Consider the following 25,556-nt stretch of genomic DNA (forward strand, 5'->3'; position numbering starts at 1 on the left):
TTTAACTTCTTCTGTATTAACACATTAGGATTTTATGTTAAACTGTATGTCTGGACCTTTTTTAAAGGGCTTGTCCGGGTTCAGAGCTGAATGTAGACATATCCCTATATCTCGATTACTCTCTCATTTCATGCTCTGATGCTTTCCTTTGCCCTGCGCTGAAACATGAAAATACTTTTTCTGGAGATCTGGTGACGTACTAGGCTCTCCGTGGGTAAACTAGGCGGCAGCTTCCACCTAGCACTGAGCCCGGTGATGTCACTGGTACTAATGGGGGGGGCCTTAGCGCTGCATTAGCCTGTAAAACAGCTAGGGCAACACTAAGGCCCCTTTCACACGGGTGAGATTTCCGCGCGGATGCGATGCGTGAGGTGAACGCATTGCACCCGCACTGAATCCGGACCCATTTATTTCAATGGGGCTGTGCAGCTGAGCGGTGATTTTCACGCATCACTCGTGCGTTGCGTGAAAATCGCAGCATACTCCTCTTTGTGCGTTTTCCACGCAACGCAGGCCGCATAGAAGTTATTGGGGCTGCGTGAAAATCGCAAGCATCCGCAAGCAAGTGCGGATGCGGTGCTATTTTCACGCACGGTTGCTAGGAGACGATCGGGATAGAGACCCGATCATTATTATTTTCCCTTATAGCATGGTTATAAGGCAAAATAATAGCATTCCTAATACAGAATACTTAATACAATAGGGCTGGAGGGGTTAAAAAAAAATAAAAAAAATAATTAACTCACCTTAATCCACTTGTTCGCGCAGCCCGGCTTCTCTTTTGTCTTCATCTTTGCTGTGCACAGGAAAAGGACCTGTGATGACGTCACTACGCTCATCACATGGTCCATCACATGATCCATCAACATGGTAAAAAAGATCATGTGATGGACCATGTGAAGAGCGCAGTTACGTCATCAAAGGTCCTATTTCTCAAAGAAGAAGACAAAAGAGAAGCCGGGCTGCGCAAACAAGTAGATTAAGGTGTTACATTTTTATTTATTTATTTAACCCCTCCAGCCCTATTGTACTTTGCATTCTGTATTAAGAATGCTATTATTTTCCCTTATAAACATGTTATAAGGGAAAATAATACAATCTACACAACCCCGATCCCAAACCCGAACTTCTGTGAAGAAGTTCGGGTTTGGGTACCAAACATGGCGATTTTTCTCACGCATATTACAATATTTTGCGCTCGCGCGGAAAAATCATGCATTTTCTCGCAACGCACCCGCATCTTATCCGGGCCAAAAACATGACGCCCGTGTGAAAGAGGCCTAAAGCCTGCCCATCAGTGACGTCACCGTGGACACTGCTAGGTGGAAGCCTCCGCCTAGCAGTATAAAAAATATAAACAAACCGCCCTTGCCCTGCACAATACGGAGCAGGGCAAGGGAATGCATCGGAGCATGAAATGCTCCGATGTTCATATCAGAGGGGCTGCCTCAGTGAAAATGGGGATAGGTAAGGGCTCAGAGCTGAACCTCTTTAAGTGGGCTCTACAATTTGGCCTCTGGTGTATATAATATGGCAAGGCTACCAATACTTGTATTGCACTATACAGATGTTTGTGACCGTTTTTCCTTTTAGTTGTTGTACACTTTGGCAGCTATGAGTATAGTAGACTGCAAGTGAGCATGTCCCATTGTACATGACTAAGATACCAGCACCTCCAATTTCAGACACCTTCAGAAGAAAGTTGATACAAGCTTGGGCAGCATTTAAACAGCATTTTTTTCACTCACAGAAGAAGAAAATTAGCACAATACGTAATATTAGTAAAAATGTTCTACCAGTTGATTGACAAAATATCTCGTTGAATAATCTTCATATGTTTTCTTCAACTCTTTCAGACATGACTGTTTTCGCTAATGACCTTGGTAATCTTATAGCATGCTTATAAATTTATAACTTCAGGCTGGTTAGTTGCACTTGAAGTTGAACATTAAGCTTGATGTGGTTAAGGATCTACTCATTTGTTCTCCTTTCCACTCACTATATTTGTCAAGACTTTGCCAAGAGCAAGGTTCATAGGCATCAGTATTTTTCATGTGCTCTGTATAAATTGTGTAGTTTCCTATCCTTGTTAAGGAGCCTCACAAAAAATGATCTCCTACATCACTGATCCATATGGTGGTAAAGTTTACATCTTAGGGCCAACCTCAATGTTTCAACAAAGCACATTCAGCATATCCATGATGCATCGGATGCAATAACATTCTATCACATTTATGACATGTGGTATAAATATACTATATATAGGTGCAGATGTTTGTATGATCATTTCGGTGCCTTTACCGCCTTGTGAATGTTTCCACCATGCATACATCCAAGGTTTCATCTACCACAAGACTAATCCATCAGCCCTGCTGTATGTGCCATTTTGACCTAGATGTTGACCCTCATGTCCTTTCCGTATAGCTATTCATTTAGTTAGAATTGTAATGTGTCTTATTGTCAATGGTGAGCACTGCTCAATAATGATCAACATGTTAAATATAACATAGTACATAAGTTCTCATATTTGCGTTGTTTGCCCTAAAACGAGCTAAAGTAATGGACTATCTTCTCTTGTTCTTCAAAAGCAGGATTTCTGATGAGTATCTTACAATTTCCAGGATGCACTACTTGCCCTGAAGATGTAAAAGTTCCAAACTCAGAATTGGCATCTTTAACTTGGCACTGGAAAAAATTTATAGATTGAGGCCTTCTCTGCATGCATTGGAAAATACCCATTAGTATCACACGCCTAAATCCCTTGGATGCGACGTACTATACAGATACTGTATCTAATAAATTTCAATAAAGTAAAAATCCTTCAGTAGTTACCCTGGGCAACCCTGGTTCACCTGGATTCTCCTTGGATTTTCCTTATACTCTGCCCGCTATGTACCTTCATGCTGGATTCCCTCTATTCTTTATGATTGGCTTTTAATAAAAGCCTCAATCTGGGACTCAAACTATTGCATGGGAATTTTAACATTGCCCATTAACTTGACCCTGGATAAGTCGTCCTATATGCCCTGGACATTACTGCAAAATTATACACAGGATCTGTTTAATTGTTTGCGAAAAAAGGCAGGTCAACCAGGTGAGTCTATTTAAGTTTTTCTGACACACTGTCATTGTATCTTACTTTTAACAATGCATCACTTTAAAATACATAACTGTATAGGTCTTTTTACATCGTGTTTTTTGACGACTGCATCATGTTCCTTCTCGGTGCGGCCTCGGCTTTAAACTGCCACTCCGAGATCTTCAGTGATGCCTCCCTTTGAAATTAATGAGAGGCATAAACCTCTGTTTCCGCTCCAAAATTCCACCAACAAAAAATGTCACAGCAACAGTCTCTGCTCCAGAAGCCAGGCAAAAAGATAGGAGAGGGTGTAAACTGACAAGATCACCTGTTCTGGAGAAGAGAAGCAGCTTGGTTTGAGAACGAATCAATCAGAGTTGTGTTCTACTTAAATCCTAATGTGGGACTGTGCCTGAAGTTTTATCCTGGTTCTTATCTGTGCTGAGTTACTGTATTTTATGAGTATTCTTGCTTGCTGCTGTTTGACCTCAAACTGTTTAGTCACGGTTCTCCTTGCATCTCTGTACCTTTGACTCTCATGGTTCCAACTTGGCTTGTTTCTTTTATTGCTATTAGATACTGTTTTGGCTTTGACTGTTTTTAAACTCTCGCTAGTACGATTACTCGACTGTATGCTTTACCTGCCAGCACCTGTCAGGTAAATGGAAGGACTTAATTATCACTTCCATCTTTTTATATTTTTTGATGTTTAAATTCTAATTTTAGGGCTCATGCACATGACCGTATGTATTTTGCGGTCCGCAAAAAACTGATTCACAAAAATTACTGATAATGTCTGTCCGTGTGCATTCAGAGTTTTGCAGAACAGAACAGCTGGCCTCTAATAGAACTGTACTATCCTTGTCCAATATACGCCCCCTCCCCGCCCCATTCATTCTCCCCGCCCCTCCTGCCCCAGCCTCCCTCAATGTTGGCGGCCGTGCCTCCCCACCTTTCCAGCGCTACCCCCGGTTCCCCTGCTGTGTGTGATGGCGGCGGCTCCATTCCTGATCCGCCGCCATCAGCAGCGAGTGTCCGCTCTATGCTGACACTCTGCTGTAACCCCATAGATACCCCATGATGGCAGCGCCCGATGGTTACCATGGCAACCGGACGCTTTGCAAAAGCGTCCGCTGTTGCCACCTACAGGGCATCTAATAGTATTATACTTTGCAATGCAAGAGCATTGCAAAGTATAGTACAGCCATCAGCCCTGACTGGATCTTCATGATCCAAGAGGGACATGATAAAAAAAGAAAGTGAAAAGGAAATGCCAGTGCTGGGTTCAACTGTAAAGATTCCACATCACCCACAGGAACTACTAAAAGGTTAACTAGTTAGGTTCCTAAGTGTGAGCGCCCTTATTGGGGTGGTTATTTTGCTGTAGGCAGGGCACCAATTATAGGGTTGTTGCAGCTCGAGTTTGCCAGCTCTTGCTGAAGCGGGTAGCTAGCTCCAAGTCTGGCAGTGGATGCACAGTTTGCTGGACATGGAACCTGTATCTTGTTAGAGTACTTTCACACTAGCGGTAGCCTTTTCCGGCAGGCTGTTCGGGCGGGGGAGCAGCCTGCCGGATTCATGCTAATGCTAGACCACCGTGCCAGCAGAAGTCCATTCACTATTCAACCATTCAACAATTTCTGATATGCAAAATTAACTAAGAATTTTCTTCACGGGAAGACATGCTATGTTGCTACAGGTTTGGCTTCATCCTAATAATGATAATGGTGGTATGATTAATTTATGAGCAATTATGAATCACTGACAATCTTATTACATAAATAATTTCCATTTCTCAGTGAACACCCTTGTTGTTTTCATTACAGTAATAAATATAGGTTAAAGGATTGTCCTATTAAGTATAAATTTGATTGATGCCACTTAATGCTGTAAAATAATTATGTCCAGAAACCATCTACCCATTTTTTATTTTAAAAAATTACATAGAATTCAGGTATAGGTTAATATATGACAAAAAAAATTGATAGGTGTATCCCATTAAAATGTGATTGTACCCTGTAGAAACATAAATGTCTACATTTACTAATCTCAGTGCCTGTAGACATTGCTGTAAACTGTGCCAACATTCAGTAAAATTGGTGCAATCTGGCACATTTATGGTGCATCTACTTCTTCAGAAATCCTCTGCTACTTAAAGGGTTTGGCCCATCTCACACATTGGTGGCCTATCGCTTGGATATGCCGCCAATCTCAGATAGGACCCACACCTAACTCCTGACACGGCTCACGTGCAAGCACAGCCACCATCCTTTTAATTCTATGGGAGTGCCGAATATAGCGCTGGCCTGAACTCCCTTAAAGGTAAATGGAGAGATGGCCACACTTGCACTGTCTGCTCTTCATTCACTTCTAAGGCAGTTCAGGAAATAGCAAAACACGCTCCCTTGGCTCCTTTCAGAACTCCCATATAAGTGAATGGAGAGCTCTCTGCGCATGCGCAGGCTGCTCTCCTTCGCTCTGAGAGCCCTGTTCTAGAGACAGGTAGGAGCGGGTCCCAGAGATGAGACCTGTTCCTGTCTGGCCTTGGGGGTATATCCTAGCGATATGTCACCAATGTGTTTAGGAGCACTGTCTGCTGGGGGATGCTCCTAAATCATGACAAGGCGTGCACCTCATCATAAATTCTCAACTATTCAAATCAGACAAAGGAATGAATCCAAACAGGGGAAGGAGTATGTGTGGGGTGGGGTAAATGGAATTGAGCTTGCGCCAATTGTCTATTTGTATTTTAGTCTTCCTGTAGATGAAAACAGAGAAGGGAAGAGAGGTGGCGGAGAGGGAAGGGATTGGGGAAGTTAATTTATAAAATTCCTAAATTTCACCCAGGCTGACCTTGTAGCTATTTTCCTGTGTTCCCACTGGGCCAGTTCCTCTATTATATATGCCCTTGTACATCCTTTTGGTCTCGTATATCTACATCATGCTGTAGACATTCACTGATAAATCTAGAACAGCAGGAGACTATTTAGGAATAGCACTAATCTAAGTTTCTCCTTTGCGTTGACTGCATGTTGTAGTGTGATTAGTCACTTAGGGGCTGATTTATCAAAAGGGGAAAACTTATCGGGAATCCCTCACCAGCGACCTCCCTATCCAACTGTTCTCATAGAAACATAGCTGAGATTCACCTGATTAAGACTCCATTTTTCTTTTCACGATCTGAAGCTCCGTTCTCGAGTTTTGATACTTTTTCTTAATGTGAAAATGAGGCCTTTGGTGCAATGAGGTCCTCACCATTGCTCTTCTATCACCCAAGCTCTGCTCCTTTCTGGCTGCTTGGACAAGGACAAAGCAGTGGCAAAGCTATGTGTTTATGCAAAACAGTTTGGTAGGGAGGAGACAAATTTCCTTTAAGGGGCATCTTAAAAATATGTCCATGTGTTAAAAAGTAGCAGTTCATGTGCTAAATTTATGGTGGTGTCAAACAGCAATGTGGATTGAACAAGGACCCAAAATACGGTCATATGCAGGAGGCCTAAGAACAGCTCAGACAAGATGGCCGTCTCCATGATTATGTTCAAGAAAAAAATCTGCAAAATCTAAAAACGGATTAGAAATACAAAGGATCCAGTTTTAATTAGCAGAAAAAATATTCTGTGACACATTCCCTTTAAAACCCATAAAACGTACATCCTGGGATAAATCACATTCACGTTTTTAACCCTATGCTGAGTTCTAATTAATTGCTGAGCTTATGTTCGAAACTAGCAAGCAGTAAGCATCAAACAGCACCATAAGCTAATAAATAGAGGGGGTGACCAGCTTAGGGGTGATGCTGTATATTGCAATCTCCCAGATAAAAGATACATAGCAGATAGAAGCAGCCAAAGGCCAGAGGTTTATGTACTGACCAGGGCAGGTTCCCATATCCATTTTCCCTGTTACCTCCATTTACAATCTCATATTATTAGTAAACATTTCCCCTTTTAATCCATGTTTGTCCCCAAACATAAACTTGCATCCAGTGACCTTATCTTCTGCATGCTAATTAACAAATGCCTTTTCCCAGGGTGTCTCCATGGCTTAGCAGTCCTTTTATCCCTTCCTGAGCCTTTGTCAATGAAGTTGGTCCATACAATGGGAGCAAACAGGGAGGACAGACTCTCCGATAATCTCTTTGTAGTGAAATATCGTGTGTATTTGTAATTCTAGAAGGAAGCATAGATTTGCAAGACCTGAACTTGCAGATATTGTATGAAGTAACAGGAGAGGTGTGTCACCAGTAGTGATAAGCGGCAGGGGCAATATTCGAATTCTCAATATTTTGAAAATATTTGGGCGATTATTCGTCATTCTCAAATTCTCGATTATTTTCTTGATTGCAAAAATCGGCAATGTAATATGCGCGTATTGCGTGCACAATACAGACGTGGGTCACTATAGCTACATTTTTCAAGCTGCTAGAAGTTTCCTAAGACTGGAGAAAATGGTTGTCAGAGCAGAACATTACAATAGCTTTATATGCCTATAGAGTGCTCCAATATATTGGTGATTGCGCAAATCAGCAATTAATGATGCAGATATTTTGGCACAATACGTGCAACTTCACATTTTAGCAGGTCTGACTACATATTACTGATTGGTGCACTAAGTATTGTCTGTGAAGGTTCTCATTTATCCAGGTCATGGTATATCTGTAAAGAATAAATCAAGGCAATTGGACTTACTGTAGATTTCTTGAAAACGTTTCACTAGTTCTTCCAACGAGCTTTCTCAATTCTGAATTCAGAATTGAGAAAGCTTGTTGGAAGAACGAGTGAAACGTTTTCAAGAAATCTACAGTAAGTCCAGTTGCCTTGATTTGTTCTTTACAGATGCACTAAGTATTGTTGTGAACTTGTGACATCACAGCACTATGTCTGTAGCATGTATGTATGGACAGCAGAACATATCACACTATCTAACACCCTGCACTGGAACCTATCAGCTACACTATATCAGGATATAACCTACACTGACTATCTCCCAATAACTATCTGTATTATATATACAGTGGGGCAAAAAAGTATTTAGTCAGCCACCAATTGTGCAAGTTCTCCCACTTAAAAAGATGAGAGAGGCCTGTAATTGTCATCATAGGTATACTTCAACTATGAGAGACAGAATGGGTGGAAAGAATACAGGAAATCACATTGTAGGATTTCTAATTAAATTATTGGTAAATTCCTCGGTAAAATAAGTATTTGGTCACCTACAAACAAGCAAGATTTCTGTCTCTCACAGAGCTGTAACTTCTTCAAGAGTCTCCTCTGTCCTCCACGCGTTACCTGTATTAATGGCACCTGTTTGAACTTGTTATTGTTAAAAAGACACCTGTCCACAACCTCAAACAGTCACACTCCAAACTCCACTATGGCCAAGACCAAGGACACCAGAAACAAAATTGTAGACCTGCCCCAGGCTGGGAAGACTGAATCTGCATAGGCAAGCAGCAATTATTAGAAAATGGACGACATACAAGACCACTGATAATCTCCCTCGATCTGGGGCTCCACGCAAGATCTCACCCCGTGGGGTCAAAATGATCACAAGACCGGTGACCAAAAATCCGAGAACCACACGGGGGAACCTAGTTAATGACCTGCAGAGAGCTGGGGCCAAAGTAACAAAGGCTACCATCAGTAACACACTACGCCGCCAGGGACTTAAATTCTAGCAGTGCCAGACGTGTCCCCCTGCCTAAGCCAGTACATGTCCGGGCCCGTCTGAAGTTTGCTAGAGAGCATTTGGATGATCCAGAAGAGGATTGGGAGAATGTCATATGGTCAGATGAAACCAAAGTAGAACTTTTTGGTAAAAACTCAACTCATATTTGGAGGAGAAAGAATGCCGAGTAAGGCTCCTTTCACACTAGCGTTCGCTGGTCCGCTCGTGAGCTCCGTTTGAAGGAGCTCACGAGCGGACCCGAACGCAGCCGTCCAGCCCTGATGCAGTCTGAATGGAGCGGATCCGCTCAGACTGCATCAGTCTGGCGGCGTTCAGCCTCCGCTCCGCTCGCCTCCGCACGGACAGGCGGACAGCTGAACGCTGCTTGCAGCGTTCGGGTGTCCGCCTGGCCGTGCGGAGGCGTGCGGATCCGTGCGGATCCGTCCAGACTTACAATGTAAGTCAATGGGGACGGATCCGTTTGAAGATGCCACAATGTGGCTCAATCTTCAAGCGGATCCGTCCCCCATTGACTTTACATTGAAAGTCTGGACGGATCCGTCCGAGGCTATTTTCACACTTAGCTTTTTTTTTGCCATTTTAATGCAGACGGATCCGTTCTGAACGGAGCCTCCATCTGCATTATTATGAGCGGATCCGTTCAGAACAGATCCGCCCGAACGCTAGTGTGAAAGTAGCCTTACATCCAAAGAACACCATACCTACTGTGAAGCATGGGAGTGGAAACATCATGCTTTGGGGCTGTTTTTCTGCAAAGGGACCAGGACGACTGATCTGTGTAAAGGAAAGAATGAATGGGGCCATGTATCGTGAGATTTTGAGTGAAAACCTTCTTCCATCAGCAAGGACATTGAAGATGAAATGTGGCTGGGTCTTTCAGCATGACAATGATCCCAAACACACCGCCCGGGCAACGAAGGAGTGGCTTCATAAGAAGCATTTCAAGGTCCTGGAGTGGCCTAGTCAGTCTCCGGATCTCAACCCCATAGAAAACCTTTGAAAGGGAGTTGAAAGTCCATGTTGCCCAGCGACAGCCCCCAAACATCACTGCTCTAGAGGAGATCTGCATGGAGGAATGGGCCAAAATTCCAGCAACAGTGTGTGAAAACCTTGTGAAGACTTACAGAAAACGTTTCACCTCTGTCATTGCCAACAAAGGGTATATAACAAAGTATTGAGATTAACTTTTGTTATTGACCAAATACTTATTTTCCACCATAATTTGCAAATAAATTCTTAAAAAATCAGACAATATGATTTTCTGGATTTTTTTTTTCTCTCATTATGTCTCTTATAGTTGAGGTATAACTATGATGAAAATTACAGGCATCTCTCATCTTTTTAGGTGGGAGAACTTGTACAATTGGTGGCTGACTAAATACTTTTTTGCCCCACTGTATAAGCTAACTAACTAACTAACTATCTAATGTAATTAAACAGTAAAGCACAGAGCACAGCAATGTCACTGCTGTCTCTCTCAGAACCACACAGGGGGACCTATACTGGACATGTACTGACTTATCAAGACATTTTGCAGGAGAACGTAAGGCCATATTTCCACCAGCTGAAGCTCAACAGAAGATGGGTGTTGTAACAGGACAACGACCCAAAGCATAGAAGTAAATCAACAACAGAATGGCTTAAACAGAAGAAAATACTCCTTCTGGAGTGGCCCAGTCAGAGTCCTGACCTCAACCCGATTGAGCTGCTGTGGCATGACCTCAAGAAAGCGATTCACACCAGACATCCCAAGAATATTGCTGAACTGAAACAGTTCTGTAAAGAGGAATGGTCAAGAATTACTCATGACCGTTGTGCACGTCTGATCTGCAACTACAGGAAACGTCTGGTTGAAGTTATTGCTGCCAAAGGAGGCTCAACCAGTTATTAAATCCAAGGGTTCACATACTTTTTCCACCTGCACTGTGAATGTTTACATGATGGGTTCAATAAAAACAAGGTAACATTTAATTCTTTGTGTGTTATTAGTTTAAGCAGACTGTGATTGTCTATTGTTGTGACTTAGATGAAGATCAGATCACATTTTATTACCAATTTGTGCAGAAATCCATATCATTCCAAAGGGTTCACATACTTTTTCTTGCAACTGTATAATCTACCTGAGTATATTAAGTTGAAATTGAGCTTCAAGCCACAGTCCACACAGTCACCATCCAAAAGTAATTTTTTGGGGGGTTATTTCAATTGAATTAAGCAGCAAATATACAGTACAGACCAAAAGTTTGGACACACCTTCTCATTCAAAGAGTTTTCTTTATTTTCATGACTATGAAAATTGTAGATTCACACTGAAGGCATCAAAACTATTAATTAACACATGTGGAATTATATACATAACAAACAAGTGTGAAACAACTTAAAATATGTCATATTCTAGGTTCTTCAAAGTAGCCACCTTTTGCTTTGATTACTGCTTTGCACACTCTTGACATTCTCTTGATGAGCTTCAAGAGGTAGTCACCTGAAATGGTCTTCACTTCACAGGTGTGCCCTGTCAGGTTTAATAAGTGGGATTTCTTGCCTTATAAATGGGGTTGGGACCATCGGTTGTGTTGAGGAGAAGTCAGGTGGATACACAGCTGATAGTCCTACTGAATAGACTGTTAGAATTTGTATTATGGCAAGAAAAAAGCAGATAAGTAAAGAAAAACGTGTGTCCATCATTACTTTGAGAAATGAAGGTCAGTCAGTCAGCCGAAAAATTGGGAAAACTTTGAAAGTAAGGGCTATTTGACCATGAAGGAGAATGATGGGGTGCTGCGCCAGATGACCTGGCCTCCACAGTCACCGGACCTGAACCCAATCGAGATGGTTTGGGGTGAGCTGGACCGCAGAGTGAAGGCAAAAGGGCCAACAAGTGCTAAGCATCTCTGGGAACTCCTTCAAGACTGTTGGAAGACCATTTCAGGTGACTACCTCTTGAAGCTCATCAAGTGAATGCCAAGAGTGTGCAAAGCAGTAATCAAAGCAAAAGGTGGCTACTTTGAAGAACCTAGAATATGACATATTTTCAGTTGTTTCACACTTGTTTGTTATGTATATAATTACACATTTGTTAATTTATAGTTTTGATGCCTTCATAGTCATGAAAATGAAGAAAACTCTTTGAATGAGAAGGTGTGTCCAAACTTTTGGTCTGTACTGTACATGATTACTGCAGCAATATCTATGGTGTGGCAGCAATCTACCTGTGTGTGTTAAGTTTAAATTGATCGTCAAGCTTTAACTGTCCATTTTTGTATATTCAGTTTCCATACAGTCGCAATTTAATTATTAATTTTTTTGGGCGGGGGGTCTTTCAGTTTAACTAAGCAGCATATATACGCGATTACTACAGCAATACCCATGGTGTGGCACCAATCTACCTGAGTGTTAAGTTGAAATTGAGTGTCGAGCTTCAGTCTTCTGTTTACATACCTTCAGTTTCCACATGGTCGCAATTTAAAGGGCTTCTCATCAGGAACATCATTATTAAACTGGTTGACTTTAGACACATGCTAATGTCAGCTGAAGATAGCAGTCATTGTCCCTTCTTTCTATGTGCCTCCGTTTTTGTGAAAAGAGAACTCTTATTTTATGCAAATTAAACTCTAGGAGCAATGGGGGTATTGCCCCTACTCCTAGAGCCTCTGCCAGCCTTCTCTGGTCATGCCCTCAACATTGTGATTGACAGGGCCACTCAGTGTTCACTACATCATGCCTGGCCATGTCATATGATGAGGGTGCTGGCTAGAAAACCCTACCATGTCCTATAGCACATAGTCAAGAGAGTCTCTTGGAACCGCCTCCCCCTCCTGATCTGATATTGATGACCTACCCTGAAGATAAGTCATCAATATGTAAAAACTGTATGACCCCTTTAAGAACCCAGAAGGCAACATTATTTCATCTTATACCATCCTAATAATAACAATAATAATAAAATAAAAACCATGAGATATAACATTTTTATTCTCATACATATCCAGAAAATTGCCTGCAATTTTTCTTTGTCAATTTCCTTCTAAATGAATCCAAAATATTCCTTCATATTCACACAGCAATGATGAAGTAGAAGTGCTGCACTTTACATTGTCCACCGAGAGTCCACCGAGCCATGGTTGGGCTGTGGTGCGGACATATAATACATCCAAAACACGGAAGTGTGAATCCAGCCTAAGTGGCAGTGGTAGATGTCATCACCTTCTGGCCAGTTCTGGACACTGGGTATCATCTGTTCAGGCCCATATTTCTAGTGTCTGAGTGGGGTGGTGCAAAACTGTTGCCTACAGAAGCTTCGGTTTGCTCGGGTCTTGGAGTAGCATTGGGATTGCCTTCTGGTCGTGGAGAACTGTGGACATTTTGTACTCTTCTGGACTGCAAAATATTATCTGGAAAAAAGAAAATGATAGAATAACTCATATTTTAATTTTAGTATATACATTTTGTACATATGAACTGGGCTCTGGTTATGTACAGTTGATGCTGGGAGAGCTCAACTCACCAAAAAGAAGAAAACATGCAAGGTCTCCAACATGTAGGCTCGTCGTGGGTACAAAATACCAACGTTTTAATATATCTGTTGAATAGCAATCAACTTACCTCTGTCAGACCCTCCCTCTCCATCTTGGGTTTCAGGGTCAGGCAAGATAAATATACTGAAACCTGCCCTGCCAATCAGGAAGGAAAGAGAGGGGGCTAGCAGAGGAAGCAGGAGGAGCATGAGAGCACATAGTGGTTTGGGCCCGCCCTCAGTGCACTTAACTGCTCATTTGCATATGGATTAAAAGTTTTTTTTCTCCAGAATGAAGTGATGGATTGTTAAGTGAAAGGTATTATTACATTTATTTCTTAATCCAGGTGTGCTCATCCAAATTCTTAAGAAAAACTCAAGGCCCCTGGAAACAGCAGTTTGTGTAACTCGAGTAGGGCATTTGTTCCAGCCGCCATCCGTGTGGTTTTCATCTGTTTGATGTGTCAGTTTTAATCAGTTGTTTGGGAATAATGAATATGATATCATCGTGTGAACTGTGTCTTAAAGTGGATTCCTGTAAGTGAGACTTGTCATCTGATTCCTGTCACCATCTAATACCACTTGAGCAGCGCGATTCAGATTTTTCCTGATTGTGATATTTTATGTGAGACTTGACTGACCTCAAACAGATCCAGCAGGGCTTAGTAGGAATGGACTAGGGGAGCATTATTTCTGTGTTATGATATGCATTCAGTTGATCTAGCCCTACAAGGCTGTAAATTTCCTGGTGACAGACTCTCTTTAAGGATTCCTAGGGCAATAAAAAGGAATCTAGAATTTCCCATTGCCCTGCAGGTGTATTATGATGGTGCAGCTAAAAGGGAATGTTATTATGAATACCATTATAGAAGCGAATTGTTATGTATATGATGTTCTGGTATATTCTAGTAAGTTTCTGTAATTGTGTAGTAGCACCCCATATAGGACGGAAAATATCTGTATAAAAGGTTAATGTAACAATTCATCTGGTTGCTGGGAATAGGAGCACATTTCTGTACATATATGGCATTATTATAGTATTATAAATAAATAATAATAATATTTGTGTTCTCTATAAGGACAGATGCAGGTAGCAGAGCTGACCTGAGACTACTAGAATACTACATTCGGCATGGCAGTGACCTCCTGCTTTCTCTTTATCATCTCCACTACTTTTCGTGTTGGCAGAGTGACCAAACACTAGTAGAATGAGGTTTACCAGCCGTCAACACTGACTAAAGTGCAAATAACGCAGAGACTAAAATCCTAGCAGAAGATAGATGAAGCCACTTCAAATATTTACTTTTGCTGGGCAGGTCTACATTCAGTGCCATCTAGGTAAAATCATGGCGACCTCGAAAAACAAAACGGATGTAAAAATTAAAAACTCAATTCACATCAAAGAGGTTTTTTGAGACCAGCAAACCTTTTTCACATCTGCATGGTGGGTCAAAGAAAAATAGAGCCAAATAATAGAGAATTGCGGCACACGGCTTCTTTTGTCTGCAGTTTATAGCATTTGTTAGTGTTACATCACATGGGATTTATGATCCAGTTACATTTCAGAAGAAAATTAGTGACATACACTAGATTTGGCGACCGGACGTTTCTGCCTATCAAGGCCTTCCTCAGCGTTCTATTATCTAAGATGAAACAATATGGATACAATAAGTGACTGGATATACGTGAAACAATAAAATTAAGAAAGTACATAATCAAACAAATCAATAGAAAGTTAAATAACTGAATCAAGATATGTGCATAATCGACAGGAAAGTACACGACATCCAATGCATAAAACTGAATATAAATCAGAGGTTATGGTGTGGCAAGTTATGGTATAGACAGGTATGGTGGGAAGCTAAATCCCAGTTCCTGGTGGGGCTTCTATGGTGAAAGTATAGGAGGGATGGTAATCACCTTTATGGCTGTGTAGGGTAGACTGGACATCATTGGTAATGGTGCATGAGGTCATCCACAGGTGGCTAATATAAAAATAATTTACCTTAGTGTGACTGCTTGTATTCAATGGCGCCATTTTAAAATGTATGGGATCCCGGGAGCGCTGGTCACGTGATCCGGACATCCCACGACGCTGGCGACGCTGATGTGCATTCCACCTGTGTGTCATCTGGCTCCGGCTTCTGCGTCAGGTGAAATGCATGTCAGTGCCGCCGGCGTCGCGGGATGTCCGGATCACATGACCAGCGCTCCCGGGATCCCATACATTTTAAAATGGCGCGCACACGGACATGTGTCTGTGATCCAGCGCCATTTAGCTTCCCACCATACCTGCCTATGCCATAACTTGCCACACCATAACCTCTGATTTATATTCAGTTTTATGCAATGGATGTCGTGTACTTTCCTGTCGATTATGCACATATCTTGATTCAGTTATTTAACTTTCTACTGATTTGTTTGATTATGCACTATCTTAATTTTATTATTTCACGTATATTCAGTCACTTATTGAATCCATATTGTTTCATCTTAGATAATAGACCGCTGAGGAAGGCCTTGATAGGCCGAAACGTCCGGTCGCCAAATCTAGTGTATGTCACTAATTTTCTTCTGAAATCTAACTGGATCATAAATCCCATGTGATGTAACACTAACAAATGCTATAAACTGCATACAAAAGAAGCCGTGTGCCGCAATTCTCTATTATTTGGCTACGACTTACAAGTCCTTGCTGGCACTGGCAATAATGGTGTGCGGTGCTCTACCTCTGCAACAACCAAAAATAGAGCCATCACCAACACTCTGGTTCCACCACCAAGATCCCTTCTATTAGCTTACAGCCCCCACTGGACCAGAAGTGTGACCTTCTGTCTACACACGTCACCACTGCTGGTTAACCAGTGGCCTCAGTGGTGAAGTGTGTAGGCATGGCATATGACCGCTGCCACCACTGATTGGCTGGCATCAGTAATGTTCTTGTAGATGGCACATCACACTTCCAGTCCAGCAGGCACTGAAACTGGAAAAGGGTTTTCCGGGCTCCTAATATTGATGACCGATTCTCAGAAGAGGCCATCAATATCTGATATGTCGGTATATTAAGGCAAATGAGAGTTAAGGTATAGTATTAGTATCCACACACGGCTACTACATTTTGAACAGAGCTGTGACTCCAGGGATGGAGGCTCCAAAGAACATCTAGTTGGTGGGGATATCGGACCCTCACCGATCAGATATTGCTGACTTATCCTGAGGATAAGACTTCAATATTTGGAGCCTGGAGGACTCCTTTAACATCTGCCTTTGCAATGAATGAAGCCAGCCATCCTCTTGTGATGTGGTCTCACCTTGTAGAGTGTACAAGCACTGTAAAATGAGTGTAGCAAGAATGACAGACATCAGTACACGAACCTGAAAAAGAAGTTAAGAAAATGGTATAATAACAATATAATAATTTTTGACAATTCCAAATGATCATTGTAAATGGTAGATGTAAACATTACCAAAGAGGAATTCAGTATGAAATGCCAAGAGTCAGTCAGCTGCAGGTAAAGCAGCACCAATGTGCAAGGACTAATGGTGTCATCACTGCTTTGGTTTTGACATCTGCAGAAAGAAAATAGATATAACATTAACTTTCCATATAGTTATATAGTAATTAGAATAAATAAAAAATGAAATATAGGAATTTTCTTTGTTAACATAAGTGCTTTTCACTTCCATAGCTTCTGGCAAAAAATGACAAAATACCGCAGCATACAGTGGTAGGTATTTTGTCCTGCAAAATGCCAGTATCCATGTCGGAAACCCTACAGATCCCATTATAATTAACGTAAGCCACATCTAGGGATTCTGGTCTTCTGCTTCAGAACTGAAAACCAACATTTTACTGTATATGTTCACCTAGTCTAAACTGCTAGCTTGAGTATGGTTTGAGGCCTGATGTGTATGGGGATGGATTGTAACATGCCCAATGCTTTGTTCCCTCAGCACATAAACCTTATCCCCCTCTCCACGCTCTCTGTGAGGTTCTACTTTTGCGAGAGAAAGCAAGAGAGAAAGAAAGAAGAAGTTAGAAGCTGCATGGCCAAGCATAGGAGTCAGCAAGGTAACTTGCTACTACAGCTCACCAGACTTTGCTGCTTGTGAGGGATTACAGTTAAGACACCTGTCACACTTAACCATGTTTTGGCCAGACGTTCCTCTAAAGAACTGTATACTGCACTGGAGACTACAGCTGTGATTGCAGTTCAATTACAGTTCATAGATGGAGATTCAAGAGAGAGAGACTTTGGCAAGATAGCATACCAAGAGTGCCATTATTGGCCACTGTGCCAGCCTCCATACCTCACCATTTGGGAAAAGGATTTGCACTGTGTACAGATAATTGTTGGATGTACTACAACTCCTATTTTGCACTCAAGTAAAAAGAGAAGTTTATTCTTTTACCTCTGGCCTGGTTTCCTGACTCCTAAAACACCATCCGCTGGCTATTGCACCATTACACCTCCTGCCAGGCATCCATACACCCTACAACCACCAACATCAAGGGCACCCCAAGCTACCATCAGGCAGGAACCCCAGAGACAGAGAGTGCCCAGAGGGAAGAAAGGGTGCGTCTACATTCACTGCCTGAGGGAAACTACTATGAAATATCATATTGTAAGAGCCATTACCACTCCCATCCTCCACTCCAGCTCCTCCATGTATGCCCAGATGCAGCCAATGACTGTGATATATTATTTTAGCAGAACATACTCATGGAATATTTCATTGTATGTCTACTGGATGTATAGATGAAAGCACATCCACCAGGCTGATTAAAGGGACACTAAATCAATATACTCTGCGTATTTTATTTTTTTTTTTACAAATAACAGGTGGATGGTTTCCCAGATATAATTTGCCACTTCCTGCCCTGACTCTTTAACCACTTTCCATCTGGGCCATTTGCCCCCTTCCTGACTAGGCCTAATTTTGCAAAACTGACATATCTCACTTCATGTGGTAATAACTTTGGAACGCCTTTATTTATCCAAGTCATTCAGAGATTGTTTTCTCGTGACACATTGTACTTCATGATAGTCATAAATTTGAGTCAAAATATTTCACCTTTATTTATGAAAACACCCCAAATTTACCCCAAAATTTGAAAAATGCGCAATTTTCTAAATTTCAATTTCTCTGCTTTTAAAACAGAAAGTGATACCTCATAAAATATTTATTATTTAACATTCCCCATATGTCTACTTTATGTTGGCATCATTTTGGAAATGTCATTTTATTTTTTTAGGACGTTAGAAGGCTTAGAAGTTTAGAAGAAATTCTTCAAATTTTTAAGAAAATTGCCAAAACCCACTTTATAAGGACCAGTTCAGGTCTGAAGTCACTTTGTGGGGCCTACATAGTGGATACCCCCATAAATGACCCCATTGTAGAAATTACACCCCTCACGTTACTCAAAACTGATTTTACAAACTTTGTTAACCCTTTATGCGTTCCACAAGAATTAAAGGAAAATGGAGATCAAATTTTTAAATTTCACTTTTTGGGCAGATTTTCCATTTTAATCCAATTTTTTCTTTAACACATCGATGGTTAACAGCCAAACAAAACTCAATATTTATTACCCAGATTCTGCGGTTTACAGAAACACCCCACATGTGGTCATAAACTGCTGTATGGGCACACGGCAGGGCGCAGAAGAAAAGGAACTCCACATGGTTTTTAGATGCCATGTCCCATTTGAAGCCCCCTGATGCACCCTTACAGTAGAAACTCCCAAGAAGTGACCCCATTTTGGAAATTAGGGGATAAGGTGCCAGTTTTATTAGTACTATTTTTGGGTACATATGATTTTTTGATCATTCATTATAACACTTTATGGGGCAAGGTGACCAAAAAATTGGTTGTTTTAGCACAGTTTCTATTTATTTATTTTTACAGCGTTCCCCTGAGGGGTTCAGTCAAGTGACATTTTTATAGAGCAGATTGTTACGGACGTGGCGATACCTAATATGTATACTTTTTCTCATTTATTAAAGTTTTACACAATAATAGCATTTTTGAAACAAAAAATTATGTTTTAATGTGTCCATGTTCTGATAGCTATAGTTTTTTTATTTTTTGAGAGATTTTCTTATGTAGGGGCTCATTTTTTGCGGGATGAGGTGACTGTTTTATTGGTACCATTTTGTGGGACATACGCGTTTTTGATCACTTGGTGTTGCACATTTTGTGATGCAAGGTGACAAAAATTGCTTGTTTTGACACAGTTTTTAAAAAAAAAAATTTTACGGTGTTCATCTGAGGGGTTAGCTCATGTGATATTTTTATAGAGCTGGTTTTTACGGACGCGGCAATACCTAATATGTATACTTTTTTTTATTTGTTTCACTTTAACACAATAATAGCATTTTTGAAACCAAAAAATGATGTTTTAGTGTCTCCATGTTCTAAGAGCTATAGTTTTTTTATTTTTTTGAGAGATTTTCTTATGTAGGGGCTCATTTTTTGCGGGATGAGGTGACGGTTTTATTGGTACCATTTTGTGGGACATACGCATTTTTGATCACTTGGTGTTGCACCTTTTGTGATGCAAGGTGACAAAAATTGCTTGTTTTGACACAGTTTTTTTTTTGTTTGTTTTTTACGGTGTTCACCCGAGGGGTTAGCTCATGTGATATTTTTATAGAGCTGGTTTTTACGGACGTGGCAATACCAAATATGTCTATTTTATTTTATTTTTTCTATTTTTAATTTTTTTTTTTATTCCTTACTTGGGGACCTTTTTTTTTTACATGTGAAACTTTTTTTATTTTATTTTTTTCAACCCTTTATTTTTTTTTTTTTTTTTTTTTACACTTTTCGTCCCCCATAAGGTCATACAAGACCTCTGGGGGACATTTGCTTCACTTTTTCTTTTTTTTTTCACTGTTGATTTCTCCTGTAACTGGGGCTGACATAGTAGCCCCAGTTACAGAAGAAATCTACCCCCCAGAGAGGCTGTACAGCATGATTCTGCGCTGTACAGCCTCAGTGCAGGGCTGATCGAGGTCTCTGAAAGACCTCACAGCTCCTGCACTCTCCGGTCCCGGCGGTCACATGACCGCCGGGCTGGAACAGGAAGCGCACAGCGCTTCCTGCTCTGCAGACACATCGCTCGGTGAGCGCTGTGTCTGCAGCGATCCGGAAGGCAGGGACACCTGGGCACTGTCCCTGCCTTCTCTCTGGGTTGCCCTGCTGTCACTGACAGCGGGCAACCCGATCAGCAGCTGCACGATTAGCGTGCAGCTGCTATTTCTGAAAGGACGTTTTAAAACGTGCTTTCAGAAATAGAGGTCCACCCATAGGACGTTTATATCCTATGGGCGGACTTAAAGCGGTTAACATCCTCCTTATTTGGACATTTAGCACAGCAAACAGCCATGCTTCACTTTCTTAGTCAGACCATTCACTCCGACCAGAAAAGAAAGGGGGATGAGTGACTCAATTAGAACATCACACATTACACGCATAGGTGCAATGCTCTTCTATGGGTATCTTTACCTAGGCCTATAAAGAGAACAATGGAGATGTTTTCCTAATTCTACAATATAATATTATACTAACAGATAACATCATCCCCTCACAGCAGCAGTAAAATGACATGGGTTCCCTATGTATATAGTAGGTTTATCTCTCTGGACTGACTGCTACAGAAGGATGATATTCAGTATTTAATTTTCAATGATATAGTGCTGTTGGAATGAAAAGAAAGATGCGTCTACTTTGAATATTGATTTATAAATGTTGCATCTTTGGCCATGCCCCTTTCACTGAAGCCACACCCTTACACCACACCCCTTTTTCAGGCTAGACACAGATAATTTGTCTAAACCTAGATGCTGCAAATTGCACCAGATTTTGGCACAATTTACCCCACATTGTAGATAGAAATGTGGGCTATTCTCCGTACTTTCTTGCAGAATGTTCACATGGTTATTTGGCTGAAATTGGGACTATCCCAATACCTCTGGGATATGAAACACCGACCCCCAGTTAATCCTGATTATTACACTGTACTGTGGTATTTCTTTGGCGCTGCTGTGGTGGTGTACACCATTGGTGAGGCCCCAGCATCATTATGGTTTGGGTTGTGAGGCCTGGGTAGAAAACATCTGAGAGACCACAGACTATTATGTCCGTCAGAACATATATGAAGCTCCACAACCGCACCTTTCATACAGCTCTATCACCAAGGAATGGTCGTTAAGAGATTTCTCAATTTTCAGACGTCTCAGTAAATACTCAGGTATGGAAATTCCTTCTTGGGCCAGCTGGGCTAGATTGAATAACCCCTAAAAAATATAAAGAACTAGATCAACAAGGAAATGTCCACGTGCATAATTTTTCAAGATCAGGAAGGATTATAAAGATTGTGAAATATTATGTTGTGTCAGTTTCCATATGTACTGCTGCCAGTAAAAGCAGACATATTTGTTTACCTGAGATTCGCCCTGTAACGCTGCCTGCGTGTACAGCTTCATTGAAAGCTTCAGGTCTTTGGGATGATTTTTGCCCCCGTAGTAATACAGATCACCCATCTTCAATAAAGCTACAAAAGATATTGTTACTACTCCACATTATAATATTCAATTTATCCATAGGTAATCAGAAGCAACAATACTGCATTGTGTTGATAAGTATATAGCGCCATCTCCTGGCCAATAGATGTTACTGCTCGTAAATAAATTGCGTTTTGTCTGTAAAATGCTATAGAATATGAAAACTTGCACATGTCCAGGTTCATAGTCTAGATACATGCTACTTTTAATTTTTATCTATTACTATTCCAGAAAAAAAGAACATATACTACAGGAATGTACTGACATATACCACAGAGACATACCGTAAGTAGAAGGATTGTGCTGATTTACAGACAAGTTATAATATCTCCAAATACAAATATCCCCTAAGGGTGCTGTGGACAATGCCTAAAAAGACAAAAATAGTATATTGATGGGGTTATCCCACAAAAAAAGATTTTACATATTTCAAACAAGCACCTGGATCTAAATACTTTTGGAATTGCATGCAGTTACTATAGCCATGGCGTTTCTCAATAAAATGTATCTGTATAACGCCACCTACTCTTGGGTTGTGCAAGATCTTTAAGCAAGATGGCGGCGGACAGCCTGTTGCGAACAAATGGAGGCAGTTAATATGATAAAAAAAAAAATCTGTTAATTTTACACTGTATTATTACTGTCAGATGCCATAATCATGTATGAACGCGGCATCTGAGGGGTACAATGATGGGGGGGTGGCGCTATTGCAGCTTCCTGTCATTTCACCCGCTACTTACAAAAAAATGGGCTTTGTGACAAAGTAATTCAGCAAAGCAGCCGAATCGAATTTTCTAAAACTTCGGTCATCCTTAAACTATGTATAACCAATAGATTTTTGTGATATAAATTTAAGTCCCTAAAAAACAATATGTTGCAACTCAACTCATCAACAGACGACTGACTTGTCAGCCAGCTAAGGACAAGGTACTGTAGAGGCAATGAGGCTTGACAGTACCCAAAGCATGACTTCCTGTATATTTTAGGCTGAGTTAAGCATGATGTGTATTTAGCATGGGGTACACAACCTGTGGCCCAGGGGCCACATATGGCCCTTTATATTATTCTGTGCGACCCCCAACCATCTGGTGACAGACATGTATGTCTATGGCTGCTCTCATGCATTTTTTATGTATTCTCCCATTAGATGGGAATCCTGGAGGTGTAACCAGACATTTATAGCATATACTGTATGTACAATACACCATAAATACAGCATTTCAGTTGGTAATACACCATTAACATTTATTTTTGGCCCTTGGGATTCCTTCAGTCTGACAATGTGGCCCCCAACCAGAAAAAGTTGTGCACCCCTGGTTTAGCATGTACCTCAGGAATGCTACCAACATACACACTAAAAGTGCCCATATGTAAAAATACCACAAAACAGGTATCAAAAGTATTGCAGAATATGCCATTACAGACATTATCCAGTAACAGAAAACGTAAAGGTTAACCTAACCCCTTAGTGACCAGCCTGTTTTGGGCTGGCCTTAAAGGGTTTTCTAGGATTTTAAAACTGATGACCTACAGTATACTCAGAATAGGTCGTCAGTATCTGATCGTGGGGGGTCCGACACCCTGTCTAGGAAGGCATTGGCATTTCTGTGAGCACCGCTGCCTTCTCGCACCTTACCAAGCACAGCGCCGTACGTTGTATAGTGGCTGTGCTTGGTATCACACTCAGCCCCAGTCACTTCTATGGGGCTGAGTTGCTCCTAGGTCATGTGACTGATGAACGTGATGTCACCGGCCTAGGAAAAGCTCACAAGAGCGCTGTTGCCTTCTCAAACAGCTGATCGGCGGGGTCAGTTATAATGTCTCGGAAAACTCCTTTAACGACCAAGCCAATTTTTTCATTGTCGCCTCCCAAGAGCTTTTATATTTTCCCTTCGATGTAGCCACATCGATGTAAGGCACAAGTTGTAGTTTTAACACACATAACTTACTGATTAACTCTTTCTGGGAGGTGGATGGGAAAATGGGAAAAAGAAGCAATACTGTCACTGAGTTTTTATGTTATAAATTTATAGGACATTCGTTTTATGACAAACTAACATGATAGCATTACTCTCTGGGTCAGTAGGATTACAGTGCTAACAAATATATATAGTTGTTTTTTTTTACCTTTTACTACCTTTGCATAATAAAAAAAATCCTTTTTTTTAAAAGAAGAAAATCATTTTGCATTGCCAAATCCCAAGATTCATAACTTTTTTTCTATTTCTTTCTGTGGAGCTGTGTGAGGAGTGGATTTTTGTGGGACGACTTGTAATTTTCATTGGTATCATTTTGGGATACATAACACTTTTTGATAACTTTTCATTCTGTTTTTTTTTGTGTACAGTGTTCACCATAAGGGAAAAATTACATAATAATTGTATAATGTGGGTTGTTAAGGACACAGTGATACTAAATCTGTGGAAATTTTATTTTTAACCATTTAATAGTCCCACATGGGGACTATAATAGGTGTTCTTTTGATCTTTTCAGAAAATACACTGCACTGTTTAGGCAGTGCAATGTATTTTACTGTCAGTGCTAAACTGACATCCAACAACAGGCTGAGCCAGAGAAGCTAGGCCTGGTAGAACAAGTTGGAGGCAGGCCTGGGGCCTCCATTAGACCTAGTTTGCAATGGTCTAAGCCATTAGAGCAGGAGCATGGCTCTCAGGCCCCTTAGTGACAACTGGAAAATGGGGTATGGGTGGTCACTAAGAGGTTAAACTTTTACATTTTACAGTGGGACCTCGTGGGTGATAGATGCCACTGTATGGCACCTGCCAGAGGCATCTGTTAAACATAAGCTCTGATGTGTTAAATGGAGGCCATAAACATGATGTGAATGTACTCATCCAGACCTGGGGGAACTACAAATTGTTTATTGCTATGTGATGTATTTTACTGTTTTCTTCTTGTCATAGCTACCAGCAAGGAAAGGTTGGCATAGGTTGGCAGAAACAGAGTTAACCACCCTGTTCTTCCACTCTTGGGAGGAGTGGGCTCGACCTGCTCCCTGCCAAGTGGGGGAGTTCCTGTCCAAAGACAGTGGAGAGGAGGCAGATGTCAGAGCTCCTGCTCCTGTTACCAAATACTCCAGGGAGAAATACCCAAATTGCCATTTGAGATTCCAGACAGTAGAGTGAACTGCTACATCGGCATCTACATACACTGATGTAAGGTGAGAGATTCGAGCCAAGCCACTCATCACCAAACAACCATTAGGTCAGTATCACCAGTATAACCATTAGCCAGTGCTTAATTGCAGTCATCCAACCTGCCTCCAGATTGCTTGCTGGTGCCAGAAAAATGTTTACCATGTTGAAATTAGTAAGAAAGACTTTGTTACATTTAACTCTGACCTGCTTGTTCAGCACTATATTTTCACTACACACATTCCACCGAAGGACTAGCCTAACATACTGTATTAACCCCTTCCTCACACAGCCATTTTCCATTTTCATTTTAGTTTTTTACTCCCTGCCTTCCAAAATCCATAACTTTTTATTTTTCCTGTCACATAGGCGTATTTGGGCTTGTAGCATTTGTTACGTTAAAGGAAATGTGCCATCAGAAAATGACCTATTGTTTACCTGTTGGGGACACAGGGCGTACCTGTACGCCCTGATGTCCTGGTACTTAAGACACAGGGCGTACAGGTACGTCCTGTGTAGTACTGATCACTGCAGCGCGGCAGGCGGTGATC

General features: G+C 41.2%; 1 protein-coding gene across 2 annotated transcripts in view; it reads right to left on the minus strand.

Annotated features, from left to right (window-relative positions):
* Positions 1-12,769: 12,769 nt before the first annotated feature.
* The window catches only part of LOC122930396 (protein sel-1 homolog 3-like), an 85,111-nt gene continuing 72,324 nt past the window's right edge, over positions 12,770-25,556 (minus strand). Inside the window, exons 19-24 of one of the 2 annotated variants that reach the window (XM_044283806.1) lie at positions 22,135-22,219; positions 21,731-21,840; positions 21,462-21,583; positions 16,748-16,850; positions 16,592-16,655; positions 12,770-13,158 (exon numbers count right to left, since the gene is read on the minus strand). In XM_044283806.1, the coding sequence (XP_044139741.1) occupies positions 12,998-13,158; positions 16,592-16,655; positions 16,748-16,850; positions 21,462-21,583; positions 21,731-21,840; positions 22,135-22,219 (645 nt within the window). In that variant the 3' untranslated portion in view covers positions 12,770-12,997. Of the gene's footprint in view, positions 13,159-14,459; positions 14,635-16,591; positions 16,656-16,747; positions 16,851-21,461; positions 21,584-21,730; positions 21,841-22,134; positions 22,220-25,556 lie in introns of those variants that run through there. The other variant, XM_044283889.1, reaches the window with a different exon arrangement.

This window comes from Bufo gargarizans, chromosome 1 (genome assembly GCF_014858855.1).
Source record: "Bufo gargarizans isolate SCDJY-AF-19 chromosome 1, ASM1485885v1, whole genome shotgun sequence".
Taxonomy (NCBI): domain Eukaryota; kingdom Metazoa; phylum Chordata; class Amphibia; order Anura; family Bufonidae; genus Bufo; species Bufo gargarizans.